This window comes from Phyllobates terribilis, unplaced genomic scaffold (genome assembly GCF_046119375.1).
Source record: "Phyllobates terribilis strain yellow unplaced genomic scaffold, ASM4611937v1 Scaffold_9__5_contigs__length_417890890, whole genome shotgun sequence".
Lineage (NCBI taxonomy): Eukaryota > Metazoa > Chordata > Amphibia > Anura > Dendrobatidae > Phyllobates > Phyllobates terribilis.
Genome location: NW_027362769.1, coordinates 187,186,827 through 187,204,661, shown reverse-complemented (window position 1 = coordinate 187,204,661; position 17,835 = coordinate 187,186,827). Strand labels below are relative to the sequence as shown.

General features: G+C 38.0%; 1 protein-coding gene across 3 annotated transcripts in view; it reads left to right on the top strand.

Moving 5' to 3' along the window:
* Positions 1-17,835, top strand: part of SEMA5B (semaphorin 5B) — a 398,541-nt gene that overhangs the window by 355,493 nt on the left and 25,213 nt on the right. For all 3 annotated transcript variants that reach the window (XM_073647519.1, XM_073647520.1, XM_073647521.1), the window contains 4 exons: positions 9,762-9,932; positions 16,953-17,102; positions 17,279-17,323; positions 17,485-17,690. In XM_073647519.1, coding sequence (XP_073503620.1) covers positions 9,762-9,932; positions 16,953-17,102; positions 17,279-17,323; positions 17,485-17,690 — 572 coding nt within the window. The remainder of the gene's footprint in view (positions 1-9,761; positions 9,933-16,952; positions 17,103-17,278; positions 17,324-17,484; positions 17,691-17,835) is intronic.

Below are 17,835 nucleotides of genomic sequence, written 5' to 3'. Positions count from 1 at the left end.
AATATAACTACTATAATACTATCCCTATGTACAAGAATATAACTACTATAATACTGTCCCTATGTACAAGAATATAACTACTATAATGCTGCCCCCATGTACAAGAATATAACTACTATAATACCGCCCCCTATGTACAAGAATATAACTACTATAATACTGCCCCTATGTAGAAGAATATAACTACTATAATGCTGCCCCCATGTACAAGAATATAACTACTATAATACTGACCCCTATGTACAAGAATATAACTACTATAATACTGCCCCTATGTACAAGAATATAACTACTATAATACTGCTTCTATGTACAAGAATATAACTACTATAATACTGCCCCCTATGTACAAGAATATAACTACTATAATACTGCTCCTATGTACAAGAATATAACTACTATAATACTGACCCCTATGTACAAGAATATAACTACTATAATACCGCCCCTATGTACAAGAATATAACTACTCTAATACTGGTCCTATGTAAAAGAATATAACTACTATAATGCTGCTCCCATGTAAAAGAATATAACTACTATAATACTGACCCCTATGTACAAGAATATAACTACTATAATACCGCCCCTATGTACAAGAATATAACTACTATAATACTGCCCCTATGTACAAGAATATAACTACTATAATACTGCCCCTATGTACAAGAATATAACTACTATAATACTGCTCCTATGTACAAGAATATAACTACTATAATACTGTCGCTATGTACAAGAATATAACTACTATAATACTGTTCCTATGTACAAGAATATAACTACTATAATACTGCCCCTATGTACAAGAATATAACTACTATAATACTGCCCCTATGTACAAGAATATAACTACTATAATACTGTCCCCTATGTACAAGAATATAACTACTATAATACTGCCCCTATGTACAAGAATATAACTACTATAATACTGCTTCTATGCACAAGAATATAACTACTATAATGCTGCCCCCTATGTACAAGAATATAACTACTATAATACTGCTCCTATGTACAAGAATATAACTACTATAATACTGACCCCTATGTACAAGAATGTAACTACTATAATACTGCCCCCTATGTACAAGAATATAACTACTATAATACTGTCCCCTATGTACAAGAATATAACTACTATAATACTGCCCCCTATGTACAAGAATATAACTACTATAATACTGCCCCCTATGTACAAGAATATAACTACTATAATACTGCTCCCTATATACAAGAATATAACTACTATAATACTGCTCCTATGTACAAGAATATAACTACTATAATACTGCTCCTATGTACAAGAATATAACTACTATAATACTGCTCCTATGTACAAGAATATAACTACTATAATACTGCCCCCTATGTACAAGAATATAACTACTATAATACTGCTCCTATGTACAAGAATATAACTACTATAATACTGCTCCCTATATACAAGAATATAACTACTATAATACTGCTCCTATGTACAAGAATATAACTACTATAATACTGCCCCCCATATACAAGAATATAACTACTATAATACTGCTCCTATGTACAAGAATATAACTACTATAATACTGCTCCCTATATACAAGAATATAATTACTATAATACTGCTCCTATGTACAAGAATATAACTACTATAATACTGCTCCCTATATACAAGAATATAACTACTATAATACTGCTCCTATGTACAAAAATATAACTACTATAATACTGTTCCTATGTACAAGAATATAACTACTATAATACTGCCCCCTATGTACAAGAATATAACTACTATAATACTGACCCCTATGTACAAGAATATAACTACTATAATACTGCCCCCTATGTACAAGAATATAACTACTATAATACTGCTCCTATGTACATGAATATAACTACTATAATACTGCCCCTATGTACAAGAATATAACTACTATAATACTGCCCCCTATGTAAAAGAATATAACTACTATAATACTGTCCCTATATACAAGAATATAACTACTATAATACTGCCTCTATGTATAAGAATATAACTACTATAATACTGTCCCTATATACAAGAATATAACTACTATAATACTGCCCCTATGTATAAGAATATAACTACTATAATACTGTCCCTATATACAAGAATATAACTACTATAATACTGCCCCTATGTACAAGAATATAACTACTATAATACTGCTCCTATGTACAAGAATAGAACTACTATAATACTGCCCCTATGTATAAGAATATAACTACTATAATACTGCCCCCTATGTACAAGAATATAACTACTATAATACTGTCCCTATATACAAGAATATACTATAATACTGTCCCTATATACAAGAATATAACTACTATAATACTGCCCCTATGTATAAGAATATAACTACTATAATACTGTCCCTATATACAAGAATATAACTACTATAATACTGCCCTTATGTATAAGAATATAACTACTATAATACTGTCCCTATATACAAGAAAATAACTACTATAATACTGCCCCTATGTATAAGAATATAACTACTATAATACTGTCCCTATATACAAGAATATAACTACTATAATACTGCCCCTATGTACAAGAATATAACTACTATAATACTGCTCCTATGTACTAGAATATAACTACTATAATACTGCCCCTATGTATAAGAATATAACTACTATAATACTGCCCCTATGTACAAGAATATAACTACTATAATACTGTCCATATATACAAGAATATAACTACTATAATACTGTCCCTATATACAAGAATATAACTACTATAATACTGCTCCTATGTATAATAATATAACTACTATAATACTGCTCCTATGTACAAGAATATAACTACTATAATACTGCTCCTATGTACAAGAATATAACTACTGTAATACTGTCCCTATATACAAGAATATAACTACTATAATACTGCCCCTATGTATAAGAATATAACTACTATAATACTGCTCCTATGTACAAGAATATAACTACTATAATACTGCCCCCTATGTACAAGAATATAACTACTATAATACTGCCCCTATGTACAAGAATATAACTACTATAATACTGCCCCTATGTACAAGAATATAACTACTATAATACTGTCCCTATATACAAGAATATAACTACTATAATACTGCCCCCTATGTACAAGAATATAACTACTATAATACTGCCCCTATGTACAAGAATATAACTACTATAATACTGCCCCTATGTACAAGAATAAAACTACTATAATACTGTCCCTATGTACAAGAATATAACTACTATAATACTGTTCCTATGTACAAGAATATAACTACTATAATACTGCCCCCTATGTACAAGAATATAACTACTATAATACTGCCCCTATGTACAAGAATATAACTACTATAATACTGCTTCTATGTACAAGAATATAACTACTATAATACTGCCCCCTATGTACAAGAATATAACTACTATAATACTGCTCCTATGTACAAGAATATAACTACTATAATACTGACCCCTATGTACAAGAATATAACTACTATAATACCGCCCCCTATGTACAAGAATATAACTACTATAATACTGCTCCTATGTACAAGAATATAACTACTATAATGCTGCCCCCATGTACAAGAATATAACTACTATAATACTGACCCCTATGTACAAGAATATAACTACTATAATACCGCCCCCTATGTACAAGAATATAACTACTATAATACTGCCCCTATGTACAATAATATAACTACTATAATACTGCCCCTATGTACAAAAACATAACTACTATAATACTGCTCCTATGTACAAGAATATAACTACTATAATACTGTCCCTATGTACAAGAATATAACTACTATAATACTGTTCCTATGTACAAGAATATAACTACTATAATACTGCCCCTATGTACAAGAATATAACTACTATAATACTGCCCCCTATGTACAAGAATATAACTACTATAATACTGTCCCCTATGTACAAGAATATAACTACTATAATACTGCCCCCTATGTACAAGAATATAACTAATATAATACTGCCCCCTATGTACAAGAATATAACTACTATAATACTGCTCCCTATATACAAGAATATAACTACTATAATACTGCTCCTATGTACAAGAATATAACTACTATAATACTGCTCCTATGTACAAGAATATAACTACTATAATACTGCTCCTATGTACAAGAATATAACTACTATAATACTGCCCCCTATGTACAAGAATATAACTACTATAATACTGCTCCTATGTACAAGAATATAACTACTATAATACTGCCCCCTATGTACAAGAATATAACTACTATAATACTGCTCCTATGTACAAGAATATAACTACTATAATACTGCCCCCTATGTACAAGAATATAACTACTATAATACTGCTCCTATGTATAATAATATAACTACTATAATACTGCTCCTATGTACAAGAATATAACTACTATAATACTGCTCCTATGTACAAGAATATAACTACTGTAATACTGTCCCTATATACAAGAATATAACTACTATAATACTGCCCCTATGTATAAGAATATAACTACTATAATACTGCTCCTATGTACAAGAATATAACTACTATAATACTGCCCCTATGTACAAGAATATAACTACTATAATACTGTTCCTATGTACAAGAATATAACTACTATAATACTGCCCCTATGTACAAGAATATAACTACTATAATACTGTCCCCTATGTACAAGAATATAACTACTATAATACTGCCCCCTATGTACACGAATATAACTACTATAATACTGCCCCCTATGTACAAGAATATAACTACTATAATACTGCCCCCTATGTACAAGAATATAACTACTATAATACTGCTTCTATGCACAAGAATATAACTACTATAATACTGCCCCCTATGTACAAGAATATAACTACTATAATACTGCTCCTATGTACAAGAATATAACTACTATAATACTGACCCCTATGTACAAGAATATAACTACTATAATACTGCCCCCTATGTACAAGAATATAACTACTATAATACTGTCCCCTATGTACAAGAATATAACTACTATAATACTGCCCCCTATGTACAAGAATATAACTAATATAATACTGCCCCCTATGTACAAGAATATAACTACTATAATACTGCTCCCTATATACAAGAATATAACTACTATAATACGGCTCCTATGTACAAGAATATAACTACTATAATACTGCTCCTATGTACAAGAATATAACTACTATAATACTGCTCCTATGTACAAGAATATAACTACTATAATACTGCCCCCTATGTACAAGAATATAACTACTATAATACTGCTCCTATGTACAAGAATATAACTACTATAATACTGCCCCCTATGTACAAGAATATAACTACTATAATACTGCTCCCTATATACAAGAATATAACTACTATAATACTGCTCCTATGTACAAGAATATAACTACTATAATACTGCCCCCAATATACAAGAATATAACTACTATAATACTGCTCCTATGTACAAGAATATAACTACTATAATACTGCTCCCTATATACAAGAATATAACTACTATAATACTGCTCCTATGTACAAGAATATAACTACTATAATACTGCTCCCTATATACAAGAATATAACTACTATAATACTGCTCCTATGTACAAGAATATAACTACTATAATACTGCCCCTATGTACAAGAACATAACTACTATAATACTTCTCCTATGTACAAGAATATAACTACTATAATACTGTCCCTATGTACAAGAATATAACTACTATAATACTGTTCCTATGTACAAGAATATAACTACTATAATACTGCCCCTATGTACAAGAATATAACTACTATAATACTGTCCCCTATGTACAAGAATATAACTACTATAATACTGCCCCCTATGTACACGAATATAACTACTATAATACTGCCCCCTATGTACAAGAATATAACTACTATAATACTGCCCCCTATGTACAAGAATATAACTACTATAATACTGCTTCTATGCACAAGAATATAACTACTATAATACTGCCCCCTATGTACAAGAATATAACTACTATAATACTGCTCCTATGTACAAGAATATAACTACTATAATACTGACCCCTATGTACAAGAATATAACTACTATAATACTGCCCCCTATGTACAAGAATATAACTACTATAATACTGTCCCCTATGTACAAGAATATAACTACTATAATACTGCCCCCTATGTACAAGAATATAACTAATATAATACTGCCCCCTATGTACAAGAATATAACTACTATAATACTGCTCCCTATATACAAGAATATAACTACTATAATACTGCTCCTATGTACAAGAATATAACTACTATAATACTGCTCCTATGTACAAGAATATAACTACTATAATACTGCTCCTATGTACAAGAATATAACTACTATAATACTGCCCCCTATGTACAAGAATATAACTACTATAATACTGCTCCTATGTACAAGAATATAACTACTATAATACTGCCCCCTATGTACAAGAATATAACTACTATAATACTGCTCCCTATATACAAGAATATAACTACTATAATACTGCTCCTATGTACAAGAATATAACTACTATAATACTGCCCCCAATATACAAGAATATAACTACTATAATACTGCTCCTATGTACAAGAATATAACTACTATAATACTGCTCCCTATATACAAGAATATAACTACTATAATACTGCTCCTATGTACAAGAATATAACTACTATAATACTGCTCCCTATATACAAGAATATAACTACTATAATACTGCTCCTATGTACAAGAATATAACTACTATAATACTGTTCCCATGTACAAGAATATAACTACTATAATACTGCCCCCTATGTACAAGAATATAACTACTATAATACTGCTCCTATGTACAAGAATATAACTACTATAATACTGCCCCCTATGTACAAGAATATAACTACTATAATACTGCCCCTATGTACAAGAATATAACTACTATAATACTGCTCCTATGTACAAGAATATAACTACTATAATACTGCCCCCTATGTACAAGAATATAACTACTATAATACTGCTCCTATGTACAAGAATATAACTACAATAATACTGCTCCTATGTACAAGAATATAACTACTATAATACTGCCCCCTATGTACAAGAATATAACTACTATAATACTGCTCCTATGTACAAGAATATAACTACTATAATATGGCTCCTATGTACAAGAATATAACTACTATAATACTGCCCCCTATGTACAAGAATATAACTACTATAATACTGCTCCTATGTACAAGAATATAACTACTATAATACTGCCCCCCTATGTACAAGAATATAACTACTATAATACTGCCCCCTATGTACAAGAATATAACTACTATAATACTGCCCCTATGTACAAGAATATAACTATTATAATACTGCTCATATGTACAAGAATATAACTACTATAATACTGCCCCTATGTACAAGAATATCACTACTATAATACTGCCCCTATGTACAAGAATATAACTACTATAATACTGCCCCCTATGTACAAGAATATAACTACTATAATACTACTCCTATGTACAAGAATATAACTACTATAATACTGCCCCCTATGTACAAGAATATAACTACTATAATACTGCCCCTATGTACAAGAATATAACTACTATAATACTGCTCCTATGTACAAGAATATAACTACTATAATATGGCTCCTATGTACAAGAATATAACTACTATAATACTGCCCCTATGTACAAGAATATAACTACTATAATACTGCCCCCTATGTACAAGAATATAACTACTATAATACTGCCCCCTATGTACAAGAATATAACTACTATAATACTGCCCCTATGTACAAGAATATAACTACTATAATACTGCTCCTATGTACAAGAATATAACTACTATAATACTGCCCCCTATGTACAAGAATATAACTACTATAATACTGCTCCTATGTACAAGAATATAACTACAATAATACTGCTCCTATGTACAAGAATATAACTACTATAATACTGCCCCCTATGTACAAGAATATAACTACTATAATACTGCTCCTATGTACAAGAATATAACTACTATAATATGGCTCCTATGTACAAGAATATAACTACTATAATACTGCCCCCTATGTACAAGAATATAACTACTATAATACTGCTCCTATGTACAAGAATATAACTACTATAATACTGCCCCCTATGTACAAGAATATAACTACTATAATACTGCCCCCTATGTACAAGAATATAACTACTATAATACTGCCCCTATGTACAAGAATATAACTATTATAATACTGCTCATATGTACAAGAATATAACTACTATAATACTGCCCCTATGTACAAGAATATCACTACTATAATACTGCCCCTATGTACAAGAATATAACTACTATAATACTGCCCCCTATGTACAAGAATATAACTACTATAATACTACTCCTATGTACAAGAATATAACTACTATAATACTGCCCCCTATGTACAAGAATATAACTACTATAATACTGCCCCTATGTACAAGAATATAACTACTATAATACTGCTCCTATGTACAAGAATATAACTACTATAATACTGCCCCCTATGTACAAGAATATAACTACTATAATACTGCTCCGATGTACAAGAATATAACTACTATAATATGGCTCCTATGTACAAGAATATAACTACTATAATACTGCCCCTATGTACAAGAATATAACTACTATAATACTGCCCCCTATGTACAAGAATATAACTACTATAATACTGCCCCTATGTACAAGAATATAACTACTATAATACTGCCCCCTATGTACAAGAATATAACTACTATAATACTGCTCCTATGTACAAGAATATAACTACTATAATATGGCTCCTATGTACAAGAATATAACTACTATAATACTGTCCCTATGTACAAGAATATAACTACTATAATACTGCCCCCTATGTACAAGAATATAACTACTATAATACTGCCCCCTATGTACAAGAATATAACTACTATAATACTGCTCCTATGTACAAGAATATAACTACTATAATATGGCTCCTATGTACAAGAATATAACTACTATAATACTGCCCCTATGTACAAGAATATAACTACTATAATACTGCCCCCTATGTACAAGAATATAACTACTATAATACTGCCCCTATGTACAAGAATATAACTACTATAATACTGCTCCTATGTACAAGAATAAAACTACTATAATACTGCCCCTATGTACAAGAATATAACTACTATAATACTGCTCCTATGTACAAGAATATAACTACTATAATATGGCTCCTATGTACAAGAATATAACTACTATAATACTGCTCCCTATGTACAAGAATATAACTCCTATAATACTGCCCCCTATGTACAAGAATATAACGACTATAATACAAAGATCGCCAATTCTGATAGACCCCGACCCAAAAAAGACTGAACGCTGCCAGAAATACTCAAGGGACTGCAACAAAGTATTAGTGTAAGGGTGTGCAGATTTACGCAACTGCATTATTTTACTACTTTATTTTTTCTTCTTGGTAGAATTGTTTTACATGATTAAAAACTGGAATTTTCACAGGGGTGTGTAGACTTTTCTTTATACCCTATATTGCTGATAACCTCGTGGCATTTCCAGGTAGTGAGGAGTCTTGTATCTGTCACTGAGGTTTCCTCTTTGCCGTCCATTATTTGCGCTTTCTGGAGAGTTTGACGTTTTCTCTTTTGATAGTTTTTAAGGATAATTCACTTTTATTCTCAGATTTTATTATTCTATTTTCTTTCTTTTTTTTTTATGATAAAGTGAAAGGTTTGTGGTCCTGTTGGTCGTCATGGACACAGTGTTCGGCTACATGTGGAGGTGGCCATTACCAGCGCACACGTACCTGCACCAACCCTGCCCCATCCAATGGCGGCGACATCTGCATTGGTCTACACACGGAGGAGGCGCTCTGTAATACTTACCCCTGTGAAGGTATGGAGACTTCATACTATGTGATTTCTCTATAAAGTTTCTGAACTGTTTACAATGTAACATCGACATTTACATGAATATCGTCTGGATACTACTCCCGTCAGATTGATGGTTAAGATATAAGGGGAGGGGGTCTCTCAACTTGTCTGGAAGGGACAAGTATCTGGAGAACAAAGGGGTCTGGACAGAGGCCAAAGGGTTCTGTAGAGGGACAGAGGACTCTGGGGGGGTCTGAGAGACTTGGAGGGAGGGCTACAAAGGGGTCTGGAGGAGGACAGAGGGGTCTGTGGAAATACGACGGGTCTGGAGTGGAGGAGGTCAGCGAGATCTGGATGGGGTACACAAGGATCTGGGAGCTCAGAGGGGTTTAGACAAGACCAGAGGGGTCTGGAGGGAGAATACAGATATTTCGGGAGCTGCCATGGAGGAGAACAAAAGTATTTTGGAGCATCAGAGGGGTCTGAAAGGAGGGGTACAGAGGGATCTGGGGAGGATGACAAAAGGCTCTGCAGTGTCAGGAGGATGAAGAAGGGTTTGAGGGAGTCAGATTGCTCTGGAGGGGGGTCTGTGGGAGTGGTAGATGGGTGTGGAAGGGTACAGAGGGTCGCGAAGGGGTTAGAGCAAACTCCACTTCTCATGTTTTCAGGATTTCCTCAGTATTGCACAGACAGATAATGGAATTATTATCAAGGCATTAGAAATTGACAAAGGTTCTGTCACCTGAGCAACACTAAGGAAATCCTGACATGATTTGTTGGGGGCTGTGAGGACTGGAGTTTGGGATACACTGGGTTAGAAGGTCTATGCATGCTTGACCAAATATCCTGCTGACCGCTTTCTTTTTTGTGAGGCCGCGTTCCTCCTGCTCTTAGTCCTCTCTATATTGGAAGTTGCTTTGAGTTTAGCCGCTGCTGGTTCATTATTTATAACCTCACTGGTCATGACATGTAGCTGCGGCACCTCTACCTTCAGCAAGACGACTCCACATGTCCTTGAGACTGCCAGCTCTCCAGGCTGTAAGGTCTTCTCTCCCAGTCAGTCATTGTTTGGGAGAAGTTGGCACGTACAGTGGTACCTGAAAGTTTGGGAACCCTGGAGAATTTTAAAAATTTCTGCATAAATTTGACCTAAAGCTACATCAGATTTTCACACAAATCCTAAAAGTAGATAAAGTAATATCAAAAATAATAGACCATCATTTTTTAAATGTGGAAAATGATCACATGTTTTTGAGTGGCTTGTGAAAGTATTCACCCGCTCTACTTTTTACCTATTCCGTTACATTACAACCGGTGTGTAAATATTTCTGTAATCAGATTTCTGTGTGATACTTCAGCACAAAATAGTCTAAATTGGTGAAGTGAGAAAAATATAGGCATAAGTTAAATTTATGGGCTCAAATAACTAAAAATTGTCATGTGCATATGTATTCACCCCTTTTGCTATAAAGCCCCTAAAAAATTCTGGTTCAAGCAATTCCCTTCATAAGTTCCGTGCATAGTGACAGGACGCCCCCCTGTGTGCAGTATAAGTCACATGTCTGTCAGTATATACACTTTACCTTTTAAGTAAGGCCACAGAAGCTGCAACACCATTAACAAGAGGCACCACTAACCAAACAACACCATGAAGACCAAGGAGATCTCCAAACGCCACCATGAAGACCAAGGAGAGCTCCAGACAACACCATGAAGACCAAGGAGATCTCCAAACATCACCATGAAGACCAAGGAGAGCTCCAAACAATACCATGAAGACCAATGAGATCTCCAAACAACACCATGAAGACCAAGGAGAGCTACAAACAACACCATGAAGACCAAGGAGATCTCAAAACAACACCATGAAGACCAAGGAGATCTCCAAACACCACCATGAAGACCAAGGAGAGCTCCAAACAACACCATGAAGACCAAGGAGATCTCCAAACAACACCATGAAGACCAAGGATATCTCCAAACAACACCATGAAGACCAAGGTGATCTCCAAACAACACCATGAAGACCAAGGAGAGCTCCAAACACCACCATGAAGACCAAGGAGATCTCCAAACAGCACCATGAGGGCCAAGGAATCTCCAAACATCACCATGAAGACCAAGGACATCTCCAAACAACACCATGAAGACCAAGGACATCTCCAAACAACACCATGAAGATCAAGGAGATCTCCAAACAAGTCAGAGACAAAGTTGTTGAGAAGTACAAGTCACTGTTGGGTTCTAAAAAAAAAAAAAAAAAATCTCCCAATCTCGGATGAACCCAGAGCACCATCAAATCCATTTTTATCAAATGGAAAGAACATGGTACCACAACAAACTTGCCAAGAGAGGACGCCCACCAAAACTCTCAGCCTGGGCAAGGAGGGCATTAATCAGAGAGGCAGCGCAGAGGCCAAAGGTAACCCTGAAGGAGCTGCAGAGTTCCCAAGCAGAGACTGGAGTATCTGTCCATACGACCACAATAAGCCGTATACTCTATAGAGGTGGCCATTTTTGGAATACTTGGCAGAAAAAAGCCTTTATTTACAAAAATTGTAAGGCTCATCTCGAGTTTGCCAAAAGACATGGGCGACTTCCCAAATGTATTGAGGAAGATGCTGTGGTCAGATGAGACCAACACTGAACTTTTTGGCCACCAAGGTAAACCCTATGTCTGGTGCCAAATCAACATAGGTCATCACCCCAAGAACACAATCCCCACAGTGAAATGTGGTCGCAGCATCATGTTGTGGGGATATTTTTCGGCAGCAGGGACAGGGAAAATGGTCTGAGTCGAGGGGAGGATGGATGGTGCGAAATACAGGGATATTTTTGAGCAAAACCTGTTTCAGTCCATCAGTGATTTAAGACTGGGATGAAGGTTCAGCTTCCAGCAATACAATGACCCAACGCATACTGCTAAAGCAACACTCGAGTGGTGTAAGGCGGAACGTGGACATGTTTTGGAGCGGCCGAGTCACAGCCCAGACCTTAATCCAATGGAGAATCTGTGGTCAGACGTGAAGATCGCTGTTCACCAGAGGAAACATCTAACCTGAAGGAGCTGGAGCAGTTTTACCTTGAGGAATGGACAAAAATCTCAATGGCCCGATGTGGAAAGCTCATAGAGACTTGTAGCTGTTTTGCTGCAAAAGGAGTCTCCATAAAATACTGACTTTAGGGGGGTGAATAGTTTTGCACACTGATGTTTTCAGTTATTTTGTCCTATTTGTTGTTTGCTTCACCATAAAAAGAAAACCAAAGGTTCACAGTTGTCGGCATATTTTTTACATGAACTGATGCAAACCCTCAAGAAAACTGTGAAATTTCAGGTTGTGAGGAAGCAAAACAGAAAAAAATGCCAAGGGGAATGAATACTTTTGCACGTCACTGTATGTGAACTTTTGCTCTCAGTATCTGGTGTGATCCCCTTCTGCAGCAATAATTACATCTAAATATCTCCGGTACAGATTAGTCCCACACATAGGATGGAGGATTTTAGCTGTTTCCTCCTTACAAAACCGCTTCTCCTCTGTTATATTGCTGAGTTTTCTTCTATCAACTTCTCGCTTCTTGTTCTTCCACAACATTTCTATAGTATTAAGTTCAGGACCGTGACTACCTTTATTCTCCTTTAACCATTCTGCTGCGGAGCGACTTGTGGCTTTGGGTTGTTGTCTTGACTCTTCGTTCTGCTGAGATTCAGTTCTTGGACAGATTTCCTGACATTTTATCAACAGTTTCTGAAGGACAATGCCAAAATGTATTGTTCCATCAATGATGGAAAGCTGATCTGGTCCAAATACAGCAGAACAGACCAATACCATGATACTACCACCGCTGGATGTCACAATGGTGGAGGTTTTATGCTGTAACAGGGTTTTCCTTTCTCCAAACAGAACATTTCTCATATAAACCAAAAATCTCTATTTTTGTCTGATTTGTCCATAAAGCATTCTCCCAACAGACTGGTCCACATATAGCAAAGTGTGGACTGTCAGCAATGTTCTTTGTGGAGAACAGTGACTTTCTCTTGCAATCCTGCCATGCCGCCCTTGTTGCTCAGTGTCCTCCTGATGGTGGATTCATGAGCATTAGCTAAGGTGAGTTGCTTAGAGGTTATATCGAGTTATACTATTTGCCTTAGGGCTCATGCACATGACCGTATTTCAGTCTGAGTGCGATCCAACAAAACTTCAGATCACACTCAGACCAATGTTATTCTATGAGGCTGTGCGCAGAGAGGGTGGAGATAGAAGGTGTATTCCCTATATAACCTAAGGCCGTCACCTTTCAGCCTTGTATTGCAGCACTCTGGAATGTCGTATATAAGTCTCCACGCTGCCCTGCAAAACAGAAAAAAAGACCTTTTATCATACTCACCTATGGGTCGGTCCGGTCTGATGGGCGTCGGTGGTCTTGATCTGGCACCGCCTCTCTTCTTGCGATGCCGTCCTCCTTCTCTGCTTCATCTGGATGATGCGTCCTACGTCATCCACACAGTGTTCCTGATCGCACTCCTGCGCAGGCGCATTTCTCTCTGCAGTGCGCATGCGCCGGCGCTCTTTGGCCTTTTTCCGCGCGTGCACAGAACAGTATTTTGTTCTGCCCTCAGCAGGGCAGAGAGAGGTGCTATCTGCTGATCCTGGAGGTGCACACACTTTTGCCACTCGCAGGCCTGTGATTTTTTTTTATCATTATCCTCCATAAAGTCTCCTATTTCTGCTCATTTTCTCGGTTTAGCTCTTTTTCTAGCTTTAGTGCTTGTGTGGAAATGAGATGTTGTTTTAGGTCACATAGATGTGGACCATTCTGAAGGCTCCCGCTGTAGCAGGATTCCCGGGTACGGCATCTGCACTGTGAGCCTCTACTATTGCTTCAATTGCCATCAAAGGCCTTAATAAACTACAACAGTTTAATCCTGCCTTTTTGTTGAGGCGGGCCCCATGGTAAATTGTATAGGGCCCCATGATCGCTCACTGCACAGATGATTTCATGGATCATTTTGTATCCTGCTTGGGAAGATGCAGAGCTGAGAATATAACATGTTTCTAATGAGGAGGAGATGGAGGAAGCGCTGGAATGAAGAGTCGCTGCCGCCGAGCCTCCTCCTTCCACTCATGGATCCTGAGCGGTGTCTCGGCGTACGGCTCATGTCAGTGGTAATTGCCTGTATGCTGATTCCCATAGACCGGCTATATAAACACACAATGGGATATATTTACCGTGGAGCCAGCCATGATATTGTGACATAAAGAGGATGTTTCTCCACCGGGTAGAACATGGTTAGCAAACACTTAGAAGGTTTGGAAGTCGATCAGGGTGTCGGTGATTTATCTGCTCTAGACCCAGTGGAAGTCAGCGGCGGCACCATGAATAATTGATGTGATATCTGGGGGTTGAGTGAAGTGCTGTTGGTAAACCTGACGTTGGTGCAGCCGCTCGTATCCCAGCAGCGTTTGATTAGTGCCTAATAACATGGCGGGTTCCTGGCATAGTTTGTGAGTCAGATTCAGCTGCAGCCCACGTACAGGTGATAAATAAGTGACTACCTGGATGGATCTGAAGAGAAGACATCAGGCGACAGGACAATCTGCTCCCTCTACACATGAAGGGTCCAGAACCGGGGGAAAAAAATCTTCGGTCAGGTCTTCTATCTGCTTCTGTACTATATTGGGCTCACTGCATTTCTCAGCATATTTCCCCCCCAGGTTCCCCTCCTCCATGTCGACTACCAGATATAAGCACCGAGAATGTACAGAGAGGGCCAAAACGTCATTTGTAATTTATTTCTATGTGATGTATTTTTATTTATTTTCCAGGTTAGTAATAAATTCAGATTGTAGAAGCCATAGCCTTAAATTATTCGCCTGCGCCTGACTCTGCAATGATCTACAAGTTATGTTAATTGAATTCAGGGTGTCAGGGAGCCGCGGTGACGTCTCTGGGGTGGAAGGAAAGTTATTTACATGCAGGGGGCTGTGTTTCCTTCTTGAATAACTAATCGTCCTCTAACCTGACATGTACATTGCCTTTTCTGAGTTACAATGTGTCCCCAGAGAAGCAGGTGGAGATGCCTGTAGATAAGTAGTTGGAGGTGTCGTGACTAGATAGGGAGGCATGTAAAGCAAAAGGGCCGCTAATGCTCAAATCAAAGTCATGTTCTTTGCTGCGAGGTCTAATACTATGACACCCCTCCTCCACCATCCACAGACGGGACGTCACCGCTCCTCCACCGACAGGACGTCACCGCTCCCCCGTCAGCCACAGACGGGACGTCGCCGTTCCCCCGTCAGCCACAGACGGGACGTCGCCGCTCCCCCGTCAGCCACAGACGGGACTTCGCCGCTCCCCCGTCAGCCACAGACGGGACGTCGCCGCTCCCCCGTCAGCCACAGACGGGACGTCGCCGCTCCCCCGTCAGCCACAGATGGGACGTCACCGCTCCTCCACCGACAGGACGTCACCGCTCCCCCGTCAGCCACAGACGGGACGTCGCCGCTCCCCCGTCAGCCACAGACGGGACGTCACCGCTCCCCCGTCAGCCACAGACGACGTCACCGCTCCCCCATCAGCCACAGACGACGTCGCCGCTCCCCCGTCAGCCACAGACGGGACGTCACCACTCCCCCGTCAGCCACAGACGGAACGTCACCGCTCCTCCTTTCCTTCTTCATCCCTTCTTCATCCCTTGCAGAAAAGTGTCACGTGTCCTCTGATTATTCTTCCTATGCCCAAGGTACAAGTTGACATGCACCTTAGAGAAGGAGGGCAGGACAAACTTGATCTGCCGTGTTTATGGCCCTACACTAACTGCAGAGGTAAAGGGTCCTCATACATGGGAATAATATTGTGCCCGTAACAAGAACTAAATCAGGCTGGTAACGTGCAATATTTTATTTTTGCTACTCATACAGTTTCAAGATATAAACAAAGTGACTTTAGTGAATCAAACTGAGACCTGGTGGTGAATGTTTGTTGCCACGCTGGTGGAGTAGAATTATGTGGATGCAATGACGTATTTGGTTGTTTTCTGCAGGTGGTTGGGCAGAGTGGTCAGAGTGGAGCATGTGCCATGAAGATGGAACGCAATACCGAAACCGCTACTGTGATGTTCACAATCCTGGACCCACTCAGTGTCTTGGGAACAGCACTCAGTACAGAGACTGTATCTACAATGAGATTCCTGGTATGTCCGACAAACCTTCACCTGCACCTCTGTTCATAATGTGAGCCCGGCTGGTATCAGTCGCCCAATGTCTCATGATGCCAGGAAACGCGCTGTCCTTTTAAGTTCCCATCTTTTCCTTGTACGCCTCATGTATTTGTGCATTCACAGCAGTTTTCCCCTCTTTTGATTTACAGTCATTTTGCCGGCATCAAGTATTGATGAAAACAAAGAGTGTGGAGGTGAGAGAAGCCTGCGACCTTTTACAATGGCTGGCACACTGGCATCATGTCTTCTTGTGAGGGCTTAATGCTCATGCATAGGGGGCAATACCAGCGGAGCACATGGGTTTCTCCTCATCGTCAGCTCCTGACCAGCTTCCTCTTATTTCCAATCTTTACAGGTTTCAGCCTTATTCATCTGATAGCCACCGGCGTGTCTTGTTTCTTTGGCTCCAGCCTCCTGACATTTGTAATCTATGTTTATTGCCAACGGTGCCAGAGACAGTCCCAGGAGTCCACCGTGATTCACCCTGCAACGCCGAACCATCTCCACTACAAGGGCAACTCCACTCCCAAGAATGAAAAATATACTCCAATGGAGTTTAAGGTAGGAGTCTTGGGTTGGGAGGGTAGATGCATGAGACGGGGGCATGATATCATGGTGCATGAGACGGGGGCATGATATCATGATGCATGAGACGGGGGCATGATATCATGGTGCATGAGACGGGGGCATGATATCATGATGCATG